General features: G+C 40.6%; 2 protein-coding genes across 2 annotated transcripts; both read left to right on the forward strand.

Annotated features, from left to right (window-relative positions):
* The first annotated feature begins 410 nt into the window (after positions 1 to 410).
* Positions 411 to 1,160, forward strand: LOC137397234 (uncharacterized). Its single transcript, XM_068083522.1, is given in 3 exon segments — positions 411 to 633; positions 636 to 1,079; positions 1,123 to 1,160. Coding segments are annotated over 3 exon segments (705 nt in total).
* A 2,674-nt stretch (positions 1,161 to 3,834) lies between these two features.
* LOC137397235 (uncharacterized) lies at positions 3,835 to 4,332 on the forward strand. Its single transcript, XM_068083523.1, has one exon. It carries the CDS (start codon positions 3,835 to 3,837, stop codon positions 4,330 to 4,332), a length of 498 nt encoding a protein of 165 aa, XP_067939624.1.
* Positions 4,333 to 20,856: the final 16,524 nt, after the last annotated feature.

A 20,856-nucleotide genomic window follows, 5' to 3' on the forward strand; every position in this document is an offset into this window, starting at 1 on the left:
TCTACTAAAGCCATATATGTTCATATAAAAACCTTATGATTATTTTTTTCTAATAATCTAATTAACTAAGTATTTTAGATCGGGTACCATATCTTTCACGTGTATTCATTATAAGCAAGCAAATATCAAATAAGCAGTTCACTTAGCTAGAGAGGAAGCGTTTTTGAAGGTCAAAAGGGGTGGCATTTAATCCCGAGTGTAGTGTTGTGGTAAAGTGTTTGTTTATATAAACACTATGTCATCCTAGGTGGCCTTATTGTTAGCTCATTATCCATCCTATGCTATCTTATCTTATGGTAATAAAGCAGTCTAGATTTGCACACCAAAGCAGAGAGTCTAATACTATATACGCAGAACACAACTCTACAATGGCGACGAGAATAATTTAAGAGTATAATTTCGACGTGGCAATGGCAAGTAATGTGCCAGTACTTAGCGGCAAGGCAGAGGCCTTTGTTGAAAGACTGGAAAGTTATTTCATTATCCAGGGAACTGCGGATGACAAGAAAAAGCATATACTTATCATGGGTCTACAGGAAAGCCAGTATGAGACGCTGTCGGATCTTACGGCACCGGATAAACCAAAGGATAAGTCGTTCGACCAGTTGAAAGCCCTTCTTGTGCCTCACTTTGGTGTGTCTAAAACAAGATGGTGGAGAGGGCGAAGTTTTGCAAGGTGAGAAGAGGTAACGAAGAGTCAATGAGTGACTTTGTTGTCAGGTTGAGAGCTCAGGCTAAAACATGTGAATTTGCTGCAACGTTAGAAGAGAATATTGTGGAACAATTCCGTATAGGAGTAAACAGCAGATCGGTTAGAGACAGAATTGGAGCTATGCCAAATGAAAAACAGTCAGATTTGAAGGAATTGATAACGGTGGCACAGCAAGTGGAGATAGATGAAAAGATGGATAAAATGTCAGTTAGCGAGCCAGAGACTGTTTCCGCTGTGGGTGGTGCAAGGCACAGAGAATACAACAACAAGAACAAAGTGAACGGTGATCCTATGAATGAGAGAACGTGCTTCAGGTGCAATAGGAAAGGACATCTCAGTACCAGCAAACTATGCCCAGCTACAAGTCGTAGGTGTAACAGCTGTAGACAGTTCGGACATTTCTCTGGTAGCAAGTATTGTAAAAGAAAGGCAATACGGTCTACAGTAGAAGTAGAGGAGGCAGAACAGCAAGACGACCTGTTCAGCATAAACCAGATTCGTTCTAAAATGCCTCGATGTACTGTTACAATCATGGGGGAGGCAGTGCCATTCATTCTTGATACAGGGGCTTGTAGTAATATTATTGACAGGCAGACTTATGAGAAGATACAAAACAAAGTTCATCTTCAACCAGCGGTCAGTGAACTGTTTGCATATGGCAGTGATAAGCAGTTGGAAATTTTGGGAAGATTTGACACTAGAGTAGAATGTAACAATAGATTTGCTGATGCAGTTTTTATGTTTTTGAAGGCTCTGCTAAATGTCTTCTTAGTGGCAAAACTGCTAGTGATTTGCTATTGTTATCGTACAGTGATGATGTGCACATGCTTTCAAATGTAATGCCTGAATCTTATGATATTGTGAAGTGTTTTCCAGAAGTATTTAGAGGGGTGGGAAAACTAAAGGGTTACAGCGCAAAATTTCATATTGACGCTAGTGTAACTCCAGTGGCTCAACCAGTGCGTAGGCTACCGCTAGGTATTCGTTCTAAAGTGAAAGCAAAACTTGACGAGTTGTTAGCAAATGACATCATAGAGCCTGTTGCGGGGGTTGGTACTTCATGGATGAGTCCTTTGGTCGTGGTTATGCAGGACAACGGCGATGTCAGGCAAACGGTTGACATGCGGAGGGCAAATGAAGCAATTATGCGTGAAAGGCACCCAATACCTATTACTAAAGAAATCCTGGCTAATCTTGAAGGAAGTAAGGTTTTTTCAAAGTTAGATCTCAAACAAGGGTTTCATCAAGTGGAACTAGAGGAGGGGTCGAGGGAGATAACAACCTTTGTCTCACCCTTTGGTATCTACAGGTATAAAAGATTGACTATGGGGGTCAATGCTAGTCCGGAGCATTTTCAATATGTGATGCAGCAAGCCTTAGCAGGTCTTGAGGGGGTACAAAACTTGGAAGATGATATTCTGCTACATGCAAGTAGTCTGCAAGAACACGACAAGAGATTACATGCTTTGTTGAAGAGGCTCAGTGATGTAGGGCTAACACTAAATCCTCGCAAGTGTAGGTTTAGGACATCCTCTGCGAAATTCTTAGGCTATGTTGTGTCAGATAAGGGCGTGTCACCTGACCCAGACAAAATAAGGTCCATTATTAACTTCCGAGCACCTACTAATGCTACTGATTGTAGAAGCTTTATGGGACTAGTAAATTTTGTTGGAAAATTCATACCAGATTTGGCTACAATATCTGAACCAATACGTCGACTTATGGTTAAAGGTGCTTGCTTTTCATGGGGCACCACACAAAATGCTGCATTTTGTAAAATCAAAGAACTGATGTCTAATAGTGAAACTTTGGCCCACTTTGACCCTAAGTGTAGCACTCAACTTATTGCCGATGCATCACCATTTGGTATAGGCGCTGTATTGGTTCAGGTACAAAATGGAAATGATAGGGTTATAGCTTATGGCCACTGATCACTTTCTCCTACAGAGCGGAAGTACAGTCAAACAGAGCGAGAAGCCCTGGCTCTAGTATGGTCATGCGAACACTTCAGACTCTACCTTTTGGGCACAGAATTTCAGTTAGTGACAGATCATAAGCCACTAGAGTTTATTTTCAACAATTCTAGTTCAAAGCCTGTACCTAGAATTGATAGGTGGTCATTGAGATTACAAACTTTTCGGTTTAGGGTTACTTATAAACCAGGGTCAGGCAACATTGCTGACCCATTGTCTAGACTGGTAGCTACTGTTAAGGATAGTGTTTTATCTTGTACAGCAGCCAAGTTTGGCGACCAATATGCCAAGGAAAGAGCAATGGCCTCAGTTCCTGTAGCTCTCAAGTGGGCTGAGATCGTTCAGCACTCAAAGGAATGTCCTGAAATACAAGCTGTGGTAAAGGCTTTAACTGAAAATAAATACAAGGCATGTGGCATGGCGTATCAGTCTATTATCACAGAGCTGTCTGAGGTGGACAATGTGTTGCTTAGGGGTAATAAAATAGTAATACCAGTTAGCCTGAGAGATCAATTAGTTAGACTGGCACATGAAGGACATATGGGTTTGGTCAAAACAAAACAGCGCTTGAGGTCAAAAGTATGGTGGCCAGGTATGGATAAGCAAGCTGAGCAACTTTGTAAGAGCTGTATGGATGGTATGACTGTCAGTCAGCCAACTGCTCCCCAACCACTAAGCATGACACAGCTTCTAAGTAAGCCATGGTCTTTCCTTAGTGCTGACTTTCTGGGCCCATTGCCAAATGGTCAGTCAGTTATTGTCCTAGTGGATTACTATAGTAGATATTTCGAGTGTGCTTTTCTAAGATCAACAAGGACAGAAAACATAGTTGAATTTCTGGACACTGTATTTACTAGATTTGGCTACTGTGAAGCACTCAGAACAGATAATGGGCCACAGTTTGTGTCAGAAGTGTTTCAGAGGTACCTGAATGATCATGACATTAGGTGGGTTTCCACAACGCCTTTGTGGCCTTCTGCCAATGGTGAGGTCGAGAGATGCAACCGGACATTACTGAAAGCTCTCAAAATAGCTCATGAGAATGGTCAAGATCTAGGTAGGGAACTCAGAAAGTTTTTACAAGCTTACAGGTCTACACCTCATAGCAGTACAGGGGTAGCTCCATTTACATTGCTGTGTGGTAGGGAAATGAGAACAAAACTTCCTGCACTAGACGTTGAACATGATCCCACCATTTATGATAAGGCGAAAGATAATGACGCTCTTTCTAAGACCAAGAACAAAATTTATGCTGATGACTGTAGACAAGCAAAAGATAGTGACATTGAAGTAGGAGATAAGGTTATTGTTAGGAAAGAAAAGAAAGGAAAGCTAGATGCAAACTATGAGAAAGAAAGCCATACAGTGATAGGGAAGCAAGGTTCGGATATAGTTTGTGAAAATAGTAGAGGAAAGACAGTGCGACGCAACTCCACCTTTGTAAAAGTCTTGCCTTTGGGCACAAGTGCTTCTGAACAAAAAGCATGTCAACCTAACACGTCTGGCAACAGCGGCGGGTCTGCTGGCATTGCTGTGGGTTCTCCAGGAGGGTCAATGCCTCCGCGACGGTCTTCGCGATGCGTTAAACCTCCGGATAGATATGGCGACTACGTGGTCCATGCACTGGTTGGGACAAGGGAATACTAGCCTATAAGGCCTAGGTGGATATAACTACTTACACTAATTTGTCACATTTCCAAATTTTGAGCTTTACAGTAAAGGATTGTGGCGCTTACATAATATATACATATATTGTCTATAATATTTCTGAATGTCCCTAGATAGCTTAACTTAGCAACCATTGTTAGTCTTTCACAACATTTTCTAAATTCAGTAAAATGGATAAGAGATGTAGTGTTGTGGTAAAGTGTTTGTTTATATAAACACTATGTCATCCTAGGTGGCCTTATTGTTAGCTCATTATCCATCCTATGCTATCTTATCTTATGGTAATAAAGCAGTCTAGAGTTGCACACCAAAGCAGAGAGTCTAATACTATATACGCAGAACACAACTCTACACCGAGCAGTATTGTATATAAACCCAGTAAAGTCTAAAAATATAGCTTGATATGGTATGCTTAATATAACAATCAATCAGCTGACAGTGTTATTGTTTACAAAAATGTTTGGCTTATGTGGGAACTACATTTATTATTATATCTCCTAAAAAAGTGTGCAGCAAACTTGTAAACAACCAGTTTTATCCTAAAACTCTCTTCTATACTAGTTGAGCACATTTGTAAATTTTCAAAGACATCAAACGGTTTGTGGGAGTAGTTTGTCGTGAGGTAAAAGAGAATGCAACATTCTGTTGAGGGTATAATTTATAGTTATCCATTTTGAATTTGCTTTCAAGGGGGTCATAGACTATAGGTCAGACGGGTTAGAGTCTAAACTATCAGTGACAAGTCAACGTGTCGTTGTATAAATCATAGTAAATAATCACAGCACGCATTTGATGACATAAGCACAGCCCTTGGTCAAAGTGGCGCTTTTCATAAAAAACAACGCGAGACTGAAAGGACTATCTATTTTGCAAGATTTCTCCTTACTACTTCTTCTCTGGAAGAGGCTAGATTTCTGTTAACAAGTTTGCCTTTTCTCAGTTTCTTCCATTGTTTGCATGTCCTACACCTCACAATGACATCCATTTGGAAACACTAAATGGAGAGGTTATTGATAGTGGTTCATAGGCTATATGCCTGGTTTGTGGTAGGTTCACTCTCTATCACTGGCCATACAACAAGCATCAGCTTGAGAATGACTATCATAGAATAGCATATCTATGGTTCAGTGGAGCACTTGTGAAAAGTGATACCACAAGATATGCATAACTCTCGAGCCAACAAATATCATCCCTTTTTTTGCTAACAAATTAACTGATGATTATTCAAGGACAGGTGCTTGCAGTTGTTGTTTTCATTTCATTTGTAACATTTCTTGCCGTTATTTTTAATATATACTTTTATGCCTGTCTTGTTGTTGAAACAGATTACATATACTCAGTCTTATATACCCACTGATAAAAAGTTTCCATTGTGTTTTATGTCTACTGTAAATGGATATGACATAGTCTGTGTTGTGCATGCACACCTATTGTGAACAGGTATCAGATACCCTGTGTTGTAGACATACTGTCAATTGCTACAAGTATTACTTTGCATTACACATACAGTGTTACTTTGCGTTGTACACGGACAATGAACATACATCACATACCATGTTTTGTTGTTCGCCCGGTTATTAATGAGTATAACATAGTCTTTTTGCGTTGCAAAATGTTGTTTTCGTGGGTTAAAACAAAATTGTGAATAGTTATCACATACTTTGTATTGTTTTACACCTCCTACTGTTTAGAAATAGGTTACCAACTACTGCAGTAAGTATAACATACATAGTAGTTTTGTGTTACAAAATAAAAGGAGCTCCTTTACTTTCAGAAACCTGTTAAACTTATTGTTGAGCCAGTACATAGAGCCAGGCACTCCCTTTTGGTTTATTTTTCACAGATCTTTTTTTTAAATAAGAAATTGTAACAAGAGTCGATTCCACTATACGAAAAACGACAATCAGTTAACACCATAAGAGGCCATAAGACAATATTAGTAACAGTGAATTTCAATTCAACTCACGTTTTTGCAGTGATAGCGTTTACAGTTATCTACATGTATAACAACTAGGATGACCAGCACGTCAAAGGGAGAAACAGTAGACAGGAATACAGGAAACGTACGTTGTAACAGGATATATTAAATATTGTATCATTATAATATATAATATTCAACATTATATATAGAATGTTGTATATTATACATATATATAATATTGTATATTATATATATTGTATATTATATATATACATGTATATATATACCGTAAGCCTTATGCTCAAGCCGTGCGGCTTGTCGTTGGTGCGGCTTCTGGTTCAAGATCATAGGCCGCGGCTAAAACCAAGTTTTTAAAACTTACGTGAGGCTTCTCGATGAATGCGGTCTCTGCTCAGTTCCGCGCTATGACCATAGAATTGCAGTCATGATACAGTTTTATGTACGGGATTTTGGCGACCTACTCGTTTATTTTCAAGGTCATTTTTATGGAATACTTTAGACTAAAGAAGAATTTATCGCTAATGTTTAACTCACCACAGTCATAGGTTATTAAAACCGTTTCATTCTTGACCGGCATCTTTCCATAAACATGAAGCCCTCTAACAGCGCAATAAAAATCTAGCTGAGACATGGCAAGTAAGTTCTTGATGCAAGGGTTTAGAAATTTTAATTCGAACTTAGAAGTAAAAGAAAACTCTTTTCGCATGTACTGATGTAGCCTGTTTTCTTACTCAAGATGACAGGGTGTAGCGAAACCCTTCTCAACACTCTCGCTCCTGAAGGGGTCAAGGTTGACAAAACCTCAGTCATTAGCCGCGGTCTGTGGGCATACGCAGCTGGTTGGAGGATTATTTTTCTTTCGTGAGTCATCTGGTTTTGAGAACAAGCCGCGCAGCTTGAGCATGAGGACTTACGGTATATATATACATATATATATATACATATATATATATATATAAACACATACAGTACACATATATACGTATACATACATATATACATATACAGGACAGATAGCGCAGTTGGTAAGGTATCGGGACCATGATCATTAGGTCCTCGGTTCAAACCCCAACAACTGCACTTTTCTGGTGGTCCTTAGACAAGACCTTTGCTTGTATAACGTCTACAACCTCTATGATGAGTGCAATAACCAAAGCCATGCCGGCTCGGACGTCGCCCAGTCAAACAAGGTCCGCGCTGCCTGTAGCTGAACCAGGACAAGGCAGTGAAAAATGGGCTACTGGTTCGAAACGGATGAAATGGACTCGGACTGATAACACGGACCTCATGCAGTGCTACTTTATGAGTGAACCTCAAAAGTGGGGCTACATGGGAAGGATGCGTCAACTGTGGATAAACATGCGCCCTGAATTGCCACTAAGCGCTAAGCAACTTGTAGCTCAGAGGAGTAACATAATCAAGCGGCACCTCATATCACAACTTGAGGTAGATGAAATTAGGGAAAAGTTCACCCAAGTAACCTCAACCAACGAGGAGTGCATATCAACACACACTGTCATGGATACACGATCATGTGTTGACTCACGGGCTGAAGAGGACATGCACTTGGACCTTGACCCAAGGGTGAAAGAGCTTGCGGAAAATATCATCAACAAGATGTCAGCTGCTAATGATTATGGAAGCAGGGTACCACTACGAAGAGTTAGCAAGGCCATACCTAAGAAGCTGTTAGAAGACATTAATATGGCACTGGAGTCGATCTCAACTGGATCAATCAGTGAGACTAATGCCTTAATCTACAGTACAGTAACCGTCATCTTGGAGGAGATGGATATTAAGCCAATGCCAGCAAGGCTTCAAGCCATTCCATCCTGGCAGCTTAGGCTACAAAATAAGATCAAGGACTTGCGCAAGAAAGTTAGTAGGCTCAGTGAGAGATCTAACCACAGTTTGGAGCGTCCAAAAAGGGAAGCCACAATAGAAGCTCTAGAATCTGCCAAACAGCGGCTAGTAGCACTCTCGGCACGACTGAAGCGGTACACCAAAGAACGAGATAACAAGAGAATGAACGAACTGTTCATCAATAATCCATCTAGAGTGTATTCCCAGTTCAAAGGTGAACTGCAGAGGCCAATGTCTGAGCCTCCCCGATCTAGCGCTTCAAAGTTCTGGAAGGACATCTGGGAGAAAGAGACCACTCATAACACCACTGCAAATTGGCTGAAGAGGCTTAAAGAGAACCATCAACACACTGTGGCTCAGCAAGGACTCACCATCAGCAAAGATGACATCAAGTGCAGAGTGCAGCGTATGAAGAACTGGGCAGCACCTGGCCATGACATGATTCAAGCCTTCTGGTTAAAGAAATTGACATCACTTCACACTAGAATGGCTAAGCAGATGGAATACCTAATAGAACAAGGTGACCATCCAAAATGGCTGACCAAAGGACGAACTGTGCTTCTGATAAAAGATCCAAAGCAGGGGCCGATTCCCAAAAACTATCGACCAATAACGTGCTTGCCCACCACTTGGAAACTGCTCTCAGGAATAGTTGCAGACAAACTGGAAGAGCACATGAGTCACTATATGAGCAGTGCTCAGAAAGGAATTGGGCGCAACACCCGAGGAGCTAAACATCAGTTACTGGTGGATCGGACGGTCTGTCAAGACAGCAGGAGAAGGCAAACCAATCTTGCCATGGCTTGGATTGACTACAGAAAGGCCCATGACTCAATTCTCCATAGTTGGATACTTGAGTGCCTCAGTATGTACAATGTTCACCCTGCTCTTGTGGCATTCATCAAGATGTCAATGATCAAATGGAAGACGGAACTGGAGGCTAATGGCAAAAAGCTGGCGAGTGTACAAATTAAGCGAGGCATCTATCAAGGTGACTCCTTATCACCGCTGCTCTTCTGCATATGCCTAAACCCTCTAAGCAATATGCTGGAGGAGACTCAATATGGGTACCAGTTTAAGAGTTGCACCAAGATAAACCACCTCTTCTACATGGATGACATCAAGCTGTACGCTAACAAAGAAAGGGACATTGATTCGCTAATACACCTCACTCAGGTATACAGCAAGGACATCGGAATGACCTTCGGTATTGAGAAATGTGGAAGGCTAATTCTTAAGAAAGGCCATTCTATGCTCACAGATAGCCTAAGAATGCCAAATGGTACCATCAAAGATATAGAAGAAGGGTACAAGTACTTGGGGATTATGCAAAGCAACATCAACCACGAAGCCGAGGTACGTCACAAAGCCATTACCGAATACAAGAAACGCCTTCGGCAGGTCTTACGGAGCCAGCTCAATGCCAAGAACCAAATCATGGCAATAAATACCTACGCACTGCCAGTAATAAGATATCCAGCAGGCATAATAAAGTGGACAGAGGAAGCCATCAAAGAAACAGATATAGCAACTCGTAAACTGCTGACCATGCATGGAGCACTCCACCCAAAATCTGATACTATTAGATTGTATCTTGATAGGAAAGATGGCGGTAGGGGACTCAAAAGTGTACAGCAGACAGTGAAAGAGGAGGAGCAAAGCATCAAAGCATATGCAGCCTCCATGGCCATCTCAGATAATTTGCTAGCAGAATTTCAATCGGCTGCTCTCACAACAGACCTACGCCCTGATGGTGAGGAAATTGACTGGCACACGAAACCTCTTCATGGTGCTTACCACCAACAAATATCTAAGGTTGGCGATCTTCACCAGACATATATGTGGCTGAACAAAGGAAACCTAACGGCCAATACAGAGTCGCTAATCATGGCAGCCCAGGAGCAAGTGCTCCCAACAAGGCAACTCCAAACGAAAATCTATCACACTAGAGACGATCCTAGATGCAGACTGTGCAAAGATGCACCTGAGACCATCCAACACATCATCAGTGGATGCAGACAGCTAGCAGGGAACGCATACACTGAGCGGCATAATCATGTCGCAGGTATTGTGTATAGAAGTCTATGTGATGAGTATGGCCTTAATAAACCACAACACTGGTGGGAAGCTCCTGGTAAGGTCAATGAAAATGACCGCGCTAAGATCCTCTGGGACTTCTACATCCAAACTGACAAGCATGTCCTAGCAAACCAACCAGATATAGTGGTGGTAGACAAGGAGAACAAGAGGGCTACTATAATAGATATAGCAGTACCCAATGACTACAATATAGCCAGCAAAGAAAAAGAAAAGGTAGAAAAATATCTCCCTCTTGGAGAAGAAATTGAAAAATGCTGGAATGTAAGAACAACCGTAATCCCAGTAGTCATTGGGGCACTGGGCGCAATAACACCGGCGCATAAAATGTGGCTTGCCCAAATACCAACAACAATCAACTCAGGTGAGTTGCAGAAAAGTGCGCTATTGGGAACAGCTAAGATCTTGAGACGAGTGCTCAAACTCCCAGGTCTCTGGTAGGAGACCCGAGTTAGAGCAGAATTTACCACCCATACGGGGTATCCGGGGTGAGGAAACAATTTTTTTATATATATATATATATATATATATATATATATACTCATGCTACAGACAGTACTGTTTCGGCTATTGAAGCATCATCAGTGCAGCTCAGAGCTTAGGCAAGGGACACAAATCCCATTACCAATGAGAGTTGACTTCCTGCCATGAAACCACTAGGTTGCCTCACAGACTTTAAGAAAGTCAATGTGCTGGCACCAGAGTGCTCAAATCACAAAAGTGATGAGCTTTGCACAAAGGCTAATAGTGCCGCACCTTTCACAGAGTGCTCAACCAAACCGAAGTGAGGGAGCATATACTCATGCTACAGACAGTACTGTTTCGGCTATTGAAGCCTCATCAGTGCAGCTCAGAGCTTAGTCAAGAGACACAAACCCCATTACCAATGAGAGTTGACTTCCTGCCACGAAACCACTAGGTTGCCTCACAGACTTTAAGAAAGTCAATGTGCTGGCACCAGAGTGCTCAAATCACAAAAGTGATGAGCTTTGCACAAAGGCTAATAGTGCCGCACCTCTCACAGAGTGCTCAACCAAACCGAAGTGAGGGAGCATATACTAATGCTACAGACAGTACTGTTTTGGCTATTGACGCCTCATCAGTGCAGCTCAGAGCTTAGGCAAAAGACACAAATCCCATTACCAATGAGAGTTGACTTCCTGCCATGAAACCACTAGGTTGCCTCACAGACTTTAAGAAAGTCAATGTGCTGGCACCAGATATATATATATATATATATAAAAAAAAATTGTTTCCTCACCCCGGATACCCCGTATGGGTGGTAAATTCTGCTCTAACTCGGGTCTCCTACCAGAGACCTGAGAGTTTGAGCACTCGCCTCAAGATCTTAGCTGTTCCCAATAGCGCACTTTTCTGCAACTCACCTGAGTTGATTGTTGTTGATATTTGGGCAAGCCACATTTTATGCGCCGCTGTTATTGCGCCCAGTGCCCCAATGACTACTGGGATTACAGTTGTTCTTACATTCCAGCATTTTTCAATTTCTTCCCCAAGAGGGAGATATTTCTCTACCTTTTCTTTTTCCTTGCTGGCTATATTGTAGTCATTGGGTACTGCTATATCTATTATAGTAGCCCTCTTGTTCTCCTTGTCTACCACCACTATATCTGGTTGGTTTGCTAGGACATGCTTGTCAGTTTGGATGTAGAAGTCCCAGAGGATCTTAGCGCGGTCATTTTCATTGACCTTACCAGGAGCTTCCCACCAGTGTTGTGGTTTATTAAGGCCATACTCATCACATAGACTTCTATACACAATACCTGCAACATGATTATGCCGGTCAGTGTATGCGTTCCCTGCTAGCTGCCTGCATCCACTGATGATGTGTTGGATGGTCTCAGGTGCATCTTTGCACAGTCTGCATCTAGGATCGTCTCTAGTGTGATAGATTTTCGTTTGGAGTTGCCTTGTTGGGAGCACTTGCTCCTGGGCTGCCATGATTAGCGACTCTGTATTGGCCGTTAGGTTTCCTTTGTTCAGCCACATATATGTCTGGTGAAGATCGCCAACCTTAGATATTTGTTGGTGGTAAGCACCATGAAGAGGTTTCGTGTGCCAGTCAATTTCCTCATCATCAGGGCGTAGGTCCGTTGTAAGAGCAGCCGATTGAAATTCAGCTAGCAACTTATCTGAGATGGCCATGGAGGCTGCATATGCTTTGATGCTTTGCTCCTCCTCTTTCACTGTCTGCTGTACACTTTTGAGTCCCCTACCGCCATTTTTCCTATCAAAATACAATCTAGTAGTATCAGATTTTGGGTGGAGTGCTCCATGCATGGTCAGCAGTTTACGAGTTGCTATATCTGTTTCTTTGATGGCTTCCTCAGTCCACTTTATTATGCCTGCTGGATATCTTATTACTGGCAGTGCGTAGGTATTTATTGCCATGATTTGGTTCTTGGCATTGAGCTGGCTCCGTAAGACCTGCCGAAGGCGTTTCTTGTATTCGGTAATGGCTTTGTGACGTACCTCGGCTTCGTGGTTGATGTTGCTTTGCATAATCCCCAAGTACTTGTGCCCTTCTTCTATATCTTTGATGGTACCATTTGGCATTCTTAGGCCATCTGTGAGCATAGAATGGCTTTTCTTAAGAATTAGCTTTCCACATTTCTCAATACCGAAGGTCATTCCGATGTCCTTGCTGTATACCTGAGTGAGGTGTATTAGCGAATCAATGTCCCTTTCTTTGTTAGCGTACAGCTTGATGTCATCCATGTAGAAGAGGTGGTTTATCTTGGTGCCACTCTTAAACTGGTACCCATATTGAGTCTCCTCTAGCATATGGCTTAGAGGGTTTAGGCATATGCAGAAGAGCAGCGGTGATAAGGAGTCACCTTGATAGATGCCTCGCTTAATTTGTACACTCGCCAGCTTTTTGCCATTAGCCTCCAGTTCCGTCTTCTATTTGGTCATTGACATCTTGATGAATGCCACAAGAGCAGGGTGAACATTGTACATACTGAGGCACTCAAGTATCCAACTATGGAGAATTGAGTCATAGGCCTTTTTGTAGTCAATCCAAGCCATGGCAAGATTGGTTTGCCTTCTCCTGCTGTCTTAACAGACCGTCCGATCCACCAGTAACTGATGTTTAGCTCCTCGGGTGTTGCAGCCAATTCCTTTCTGAGCACTGGTCATATAGTGACTCATGTGCTCTTCCAGTTTGTCTGCAACTATTCCTGAGAGCAGTTTCCAAGTGGTGGGCAAGCACGTTATTGGTCGATAGTTTTTGGGAATCGGCCCCTGCTTTGGATCTTTTATCAGAAGTACAGTTCGTCCTTTGGTCAGCCATTCTGGATGGTCACCTTGTTCTATAAGGCATTCCATCTGCTTAGCCATTCTAGTGTGAAGTGATGTCAATTTCTTTAACCAGAAGGCTTGAATCATGTCATGGCCAGGTGCTGCCCAGTTCTTCATACGCTGCACTCTGCACTTGATGTCCTCTTTGCTGATGGTGAGTCCTTGCTGAGCCACAGTGTGTTGATGGTTCTCTTTAAGCCTCTTCAGCCAATTTGCGGTGGTGTTATGAGTAGTCTTTTTCTCCCAGATGAGTAGTCTTTTTCTCCCTTCCAGAACTTTGAAGCGCTAGATCAGGGAGGCTCAGACATTGGCCTCTGCAGTTCACCTTTGAACTGGGAATACACTCTAGATGGATTATTGATGAACAGTTTGTTCATTCTCTTGTTATCCCGCTCTTTGGTGTACCGCTTCAGTCGTGCCGAGAGTGCTACTAGCTGCTGTTTGGCAGATTCTAAAGCTTTTATTGTGGCTTCCTTTTTGGACGCTCCAAACTGTGGTTAGATCTCTCACTGAGCCTACTAACTTTCTTGCGCAAGTCCTTGATCTTATTTTGTAGCCTCAGCTGCCAGGATGGAATGGCTTGAAGCCTTAATGGCATTGGCTTAATATCCATCTCCTCCAAGATGGATATTAACCAGTGAGTCTCCCATTCTTCAACCCGTGAGTCAACACATGATCATTTATGCGTGACAGTGTGTGTTGATATGCACTCCTCATTGGTTGCTGTACTGTAGATTAAGGCATTAGTCTCACTGATTGATCCAGTTGAGATCGACTCCAGTGCCATGTTAATGTCTTCTAACAGCTTCTTAGGTATGGCCTTGCTAACTCTTCGCAGTGGTACCCTGCTTCCATAATCATTAGCAGCTGACATCTTGTTGATGATATTTTCCGCAAGCTCTCTCACAAATCTCACCCTTGGGTCAAGGTCCAAGTGCATGTCTTCTTCAACCCGTGAGTCAACACATGATCGTGTATGCGTGACAGTGTGTGTTGATATGCACTCCTCATTGGTTGAGGTTACTTGGGTGAACAGTTCACTAATTTCATCTACCTCAAGTTCCGATATGAGGTGCCGCTTGATTATGTTACTCCTCTGAGCTACAAGTTGCTTAGCGGTTAGTGGCATTTTAGGGCGCATGTTTATCCACAGTTGCCGCATCCTTCCCATATAGCCCCACTTTTGAGGTTCGCTCATAAAGTAGCACTGCATGAGGTCCGTGTTATCAGTCCGAGTCCATTTCATCCGTTTTGAACCAGTAGCCCATTTTTCACTGCCTTGTCCTGGTTCAGCTACAGGCAGCGCGGACCTTGTTTGACTGGGCAACGTCCGAGCCGGCATGGCTTTGATTATTGCACTCATCTTAGAGGTTGTAGACGTTATACAAGCAAGGGTCTTGTCCAAGGACCACCAGAAAAGTGCAGTTGTTGGGGTTTGAACCGAGGACCTAATGATCACGGTCCTGACACCTTACCAACTGCGCTATCTGTCCTGTTCAGACAGGACAGATAGCACAGTTGGTATATATATATATATATATATATATGTACATATATATATATGTAATTTTTATTGTGGTAATCAATAGTCATACTTTACAATATGCTTTCCACAAGGTACAATTTTGAGAATTACTTTGACCTTGTAAGTTGTAGATTGACAGATTTGCAGCAGAAATAGCAACCATGACATTATTTTATTAATTGTTGATAATAATAATAATAATAATAATAAATGTGATAATAGACACAATATTAACAGTATGATAAAAAACCCGAGACACTTTCTACTTTTTAGACTATGGCACTTTTAATGCTCATGGCACATCTATCAAACTCATGATATAGTATACAAGTATTACATTATAAATATGCACTGTACAATATCTAATTTACAAATGTTTTGCATATTTAGTGGTAAAACCAAAAACTCAGTTTTTAGATACAGACGCACATCTAAAAACTACAAACAAAATACGCATAAAGTTACAAAACATAAAAAAATATAACATTTTAGTTACTAAGGCAAATATAGCAAATCTACAACATTTAAACATAGACATAAACAAAGCAAATGTAGCCTACAATACTGAAATGATGAAATTACAGAACTTTTTTCACCAGATTACGCATAGCCATATATTTCGAAACCGTGTGTTTGAGATTTTCTCACAGCTAACTGGTTATTTTCTTTACAATAAATGTGAAGCTTAAATCGTAGGAATGTCTTAATGATAAGTTCCATCGTGTTGTGCTTACAGGCTGCTCCTTTCTCAAAGCTTGCGCGTGTCAACTCGTTCCACAAAAAGTCAATCAGTAAACCTTGGGTTTCATTTAATGTGGGAGCCCACTGTCTGAAGACTTTCTCTACAGACTCTAAAGCCATGAATACTTGTCATGCTGGGTGCTTAAGTGCTCCTTCGTAACACTCTTTTCTAATGATGTGTAAGGCCACCTCTCTAAGGGCTGCAACAGGTTCCTTTAGTGTCGTTGTCATGCAACAAACTGTACACGATTCAATGCTCAGCCAGGCAGATAGCAAAGGAAAGAATTGTCCACCATGATGAGCTCATTGACTGGCTCACCATTTATAATCATTTCGGTACACTCAGACTCGTCAAGATGTTCATCCATATCATCTTGCTGGCTTCGCACTATGTGACTATAAGGTTAGATAGTCAGCCAGATAACTAGAATCGTCTCCCTCATAGGAAGAATGAGTATAAGTTCTCAAGTATTGACTAGTGGCCACAATCTTTAGCAGCCGACAAAATTCTATTGGTGATGGTGTTGAATTCTTTAATCTCAGTGTGCTAAATAGATTTTCAAGGCAGTCCTGAGTAAGTCTACCTGTCATAAGATATTGCTTGTCAGTAGATAAGACCTCGTCTTTTAACTCCAGAACTGTCTGGGTACAAACAGTATGCCTGCTTGGACAGGCATCTATCTCCTGTAGTACACTTTACTTTGTTCTGGACATCCTTCAGAAAGGAAATAATGTCTCCAGATACTTTGGGACGTTGAACTTCGATAAGGCCATTCCAGCATGTCTACTGGCCATCAAATCAAACCATTTGTTAAACATGGCAACAAATGCAGAGGTAGCCTTAGCTGTAGGAGTGAGCTCTGAAGGCATAGTATCTTGCTCAACCATTGTGGTTAACCCACAAGCCATGCTGTTGGAAATGACATGGTTAGGGCTGAAGACCTTTATCTTATCGAAGTGAGAAGTGACCAAACATTCCTTACAAATCTTTGGAGCTTCAGAACACTTTTCCCATCAAGTTCGGCTAGTTTAATAATGGGTTTAGAACTAACAACTTGCCCAACGCAAATAATGTCATTTCTAACCAGAGCTGATTTCGAGTTCTTGATAATGTGTGGAACATCAGCTAAGAATTAAAGTGTCTTATGACTCACTACATGATGGGTGCATGAAGCGACTGTTTCGGCTTGTATGGTAACTACTCCAAAGGTCCCCCACATCACCCTATTGGCCCTATCCATGTCCGAAGTAACTGAGATTACATGTAGTCCAATTTCATGTGCTCTTTTATAATTGATATTATAATATCATGGATGACCTGTCTCTTCACACTATCACCTGTAAAACAGTAAATTGATTTTATCAGCTTTTTTGGCAAAAGATACAAGATGCATTAAATTCATCAATGAACAAAACAATATATTTAGATTTTAATATGATTATTTTTTGTCATAGTACAGTATGGGGGTTGTTTTGCAAAATTTTGTTTTCTTCTTACATAAACCTCTGAAGTTGTAATCAGAAATCTATTGACAACCATGCCGTGTGTATGGTCTAGATAGAACAATCATCTGTTATCCGCAAGGACTCGGCTTCGAGGCTCACTTTTACACCAATGAAGATTCCTCTGTTCGCTCTACAAGAAAACCATTTAAATAGAGAAGCAATCGTACTCTGAATGAACAAACTGCTAAAGATGAAGTTTAAAGCAGAAAGGAAAGCAAGCAGTAAACATTTTGAACGAATAGCTGTAAAAGCAGACATTTTAAAGCTGTAACAATACCAAATAAAACTGGTTTTAATACAACAAGCTGCATCAGCAAATTATAACCTGTATAATAGTAAGGAACTGTTTGCTTCTGTCATTCACGTAAACCTTTTAAGGCTGTCATGAGGATTATGGTTAGTAGTTGTGTCATGAGAACTGCTGCAAGGAATTGACTCTTGTAGGTGGCTGTCACTGTTAGTACTGGAGGAGACATCTGTAAAGCAACTTATAACATAGGCCAGAAATATCTTATTAATGTTAGAGCACTCCATAGCATAGAATTAGGCTATGACGTGTTAATCCAAACCATAGCCTACACATAGGCTATACAATGCCATCAAAATTTAGTGAATATAATAAATAATTAACTACTCGAAAATACTTACATATAGATATGTAAATATGGTCAATATGCAGGGCTACAGATGCACTCTCACTCTTATCGCTAGCTACAGGCACTTGTTCTGTAATGACAACATCTACATGCACTTGTTCCGTAATGACAACATCAAGTAAAGAGGGTAAAATTGCCCACCGGATATTTCAATGCTGCAAAAAGGCCTAACATGTTTTCGTCTTGTCATTCAACAGCTTGTTCATGTTACTGCAAATTAAACTAGGTAGGAACAATGTTATTATAATTACCAGATTAATTTGCTAAATCAAATTGCGCTCTTCTCCTTGGCTGTGATTTTACAGTTGCGAAATTAAACATTGTAGGAGCTGCCTCTTTCTTCAAGACCTTTACACCTCTCACTTCTGAATAGCAGTTATCAGTAAAGTGCGCCTGGAATAAAAATCAAACCAGAAGTATACATAATAAGTAACATTAACAGAAGTAATACTTACAAATTTTCATAACAATAGACCCAGCTAGAAAAGTTTGTACAATGTGCTGAAAATATAGCAGTGCACAAAGATGATAAAACTAACCAACCAAAAAGCAATCAGACCAGTTTAAGCGGCACAATGGGTGATGACATGAGTTTCTTACAAAAACTAAGATTTTCTTCAAGCTTATGAATTCTTAGTCCTGTAGAAGATTTCTTTACATTAAGCCAGAGGTGTCCAACCTTTTTAGAATGGGGGGCCATTATGTAAAGTCAAGCCTAGGCTGGGGGCTACACAGCTGCTGCATGTACATCTGTTAACACATTTAACTACTCGTCAAACACACATAAACCTAAAAATACTATTGTTTAAATCAAGAGCTGGTCCATGTTGTTTGGATTATCAGGAGTCATTGCTATGGAATCTACAACCGGTTACACTGCGTAAAATTGTAAATGCTAATTCTTTCAAAAATGAACTGAAGCGCTACCTCAGACAATGAGACAACACTAAACTAACTAGACAGAGTTCTGCTGGCTTTACTTTCAGGTTCTGCTCCTTGATTAGCCTTGCTACTGCGCACAGGCACTTCATCATCACCTTCCCTGAAGTGACATTTTTTTTCTATTTTTTGTGTTTTTGTATACTGTGAGAAACACTCTTCATATTATTTTTTGTAGCCATATTATAGATGAATATTAACAAACAAACATATATCACAAATAATTGAATTACCATAATTTTATATATTGCAAAAGATGATTCCATCCATCACGTGTAATTCTCATTTTCCATAGTCAATATATTTATTTTACCAACATGTAATTACAAAAAAAACCAAATACATCAATATATTGGCTTTAACTACTGTAACAGTAGACCCTCGGATCTTGAACATTATTCATTCCAGAAGGATATTCGCAAACCGAGTTGTTCGAGATCTGAAGCACGTTTTCCCATTAAAATTAATATATGTAAGTTTTAATCTGTTCAAAGTATATTTAACAATTTCGGTAAGCTATTTTCTAACAGTTTACACCATAAACTGCTATAAACACCATAAAGCCCCAGAGCCACCTGTTGGAAATGTCTGCACCAAGCAACAGCTCCTACTTTTACTAGCAGCAATATCATTAAGACTCATTAAATACCTGGTAGGCGGTCTTTTGTACTTAGTAATAAATTTAATCTCTTTATAAAATGTTACAACCTTCTGAACATAAACGTGATGAGCAGGTGGGCTGCCACAGTTTATCCCCTTTACAAGAGTTGAAAGAGAAGCGTTTCATATTCACCAGCCACTGGGTCCGTAGTAAGCTGGTCTTTGTAGACCGATGGAAAGTAAACCCCAAGCCTCGATTAGTGCAAAGATGTGCTGCACAACTGCTTGGCACTAGAACTAATTTAAAAGGTCAGCCTGATGTAGATTAGATGTACATGTAAAACTTCTAAGGGTACATTGAGGTTAATCTTGGCAGGCCTGTAGTAGTAGATTGTTGTTTGCTTGGTGGGATTGGAGGTGAGGAAAGCAGCATTTTATGACTTAGAAAACTGATACTATATTTTGAGTAGGTCTATGTTAAAATTACTAATAATTTGAAAATCGCTGATGCACAACCAGTCTTTGGAAAAAAGTTCTTGGATGGTGGTGCGTGCATGGTGTATTATTGAACCATAACTGTCACGTACAACTTTTATCGTATTTTTTAAGTAAATTAGACACGCTGATTCAGATTTTTTACTCCAAATAAAGATTGGTTCACTAAACTTCAAAGTCATAAGGCTATTTTAAAGCGTTTCAATATCCGTCTCGAAAACAACACAATTGGCCCAACAAGCTCCGCCCATAAAATTTGACGTAGCGTAACTATCTAGGAATGAAAGTTAGGGATGTTTAGTCCGATTTAGAATGATAGAAGTAGGTAGAAAAGTAGATAAACTGTTTAAAATTGCTCACAGCTTGTCCCGTAATGTTTAATAGGCTGAACGCCAAAAAAATTAGCACAAAGAAGAGCGATTTTATCACATGTTAGAGTCATTATTACACCTGATAATTATTAGTCATTATTAAACTTTGTTCTGAACCTTAAGTTCCATCTGATCAGTTGATGTTTAAAGTTGTTGAACAGCAACTGCTGCATCTAGTGATCCTATCACTGTTAATAGCCTGGTCATGCTTATGGCTTTGGGCATAATAATGAAGTCATCCACATAACTAAACAATCAACACAGGAATGTTGAGTGAAAAGATGTCTGAAAAAGGTTGAATAACCACCACCTTACATAAAAAGAAACTTGGTTATGTTGTTGGCCAATATTGCTGAACCCTACTTTACTAGTAATACATGAAAACCTTGATACAATTATTTGATTTGTTGCAGCAATAAAAGTTTCTTTGCTTATATAGCCAGTATC

Source organism: Watersipora subatra, chromosome 5, assembly GCF_963576615.1.
Source record: "Watersipora subatra chromosome 5, tzWatSuba1.1, whole genome shotgun sequence".
Taxonomy (NCBI): domain Eukaryota; kingdom Metazoa; phylum Bryozoa; class Gymnolaemata; order Cheilostomatida; family Watersiporidae; genus Watersipora; species Watersipora subatra.

What these genes read in the sequence shown, in the direction of transcription:
- LOC137397235 (XM_068083523.1), top strand. Translation starts at nt 3,835, where the DNA reads ATGAGAACAAAACTTCCTGCACTAGACGTTGAACATGATCCCACCATT.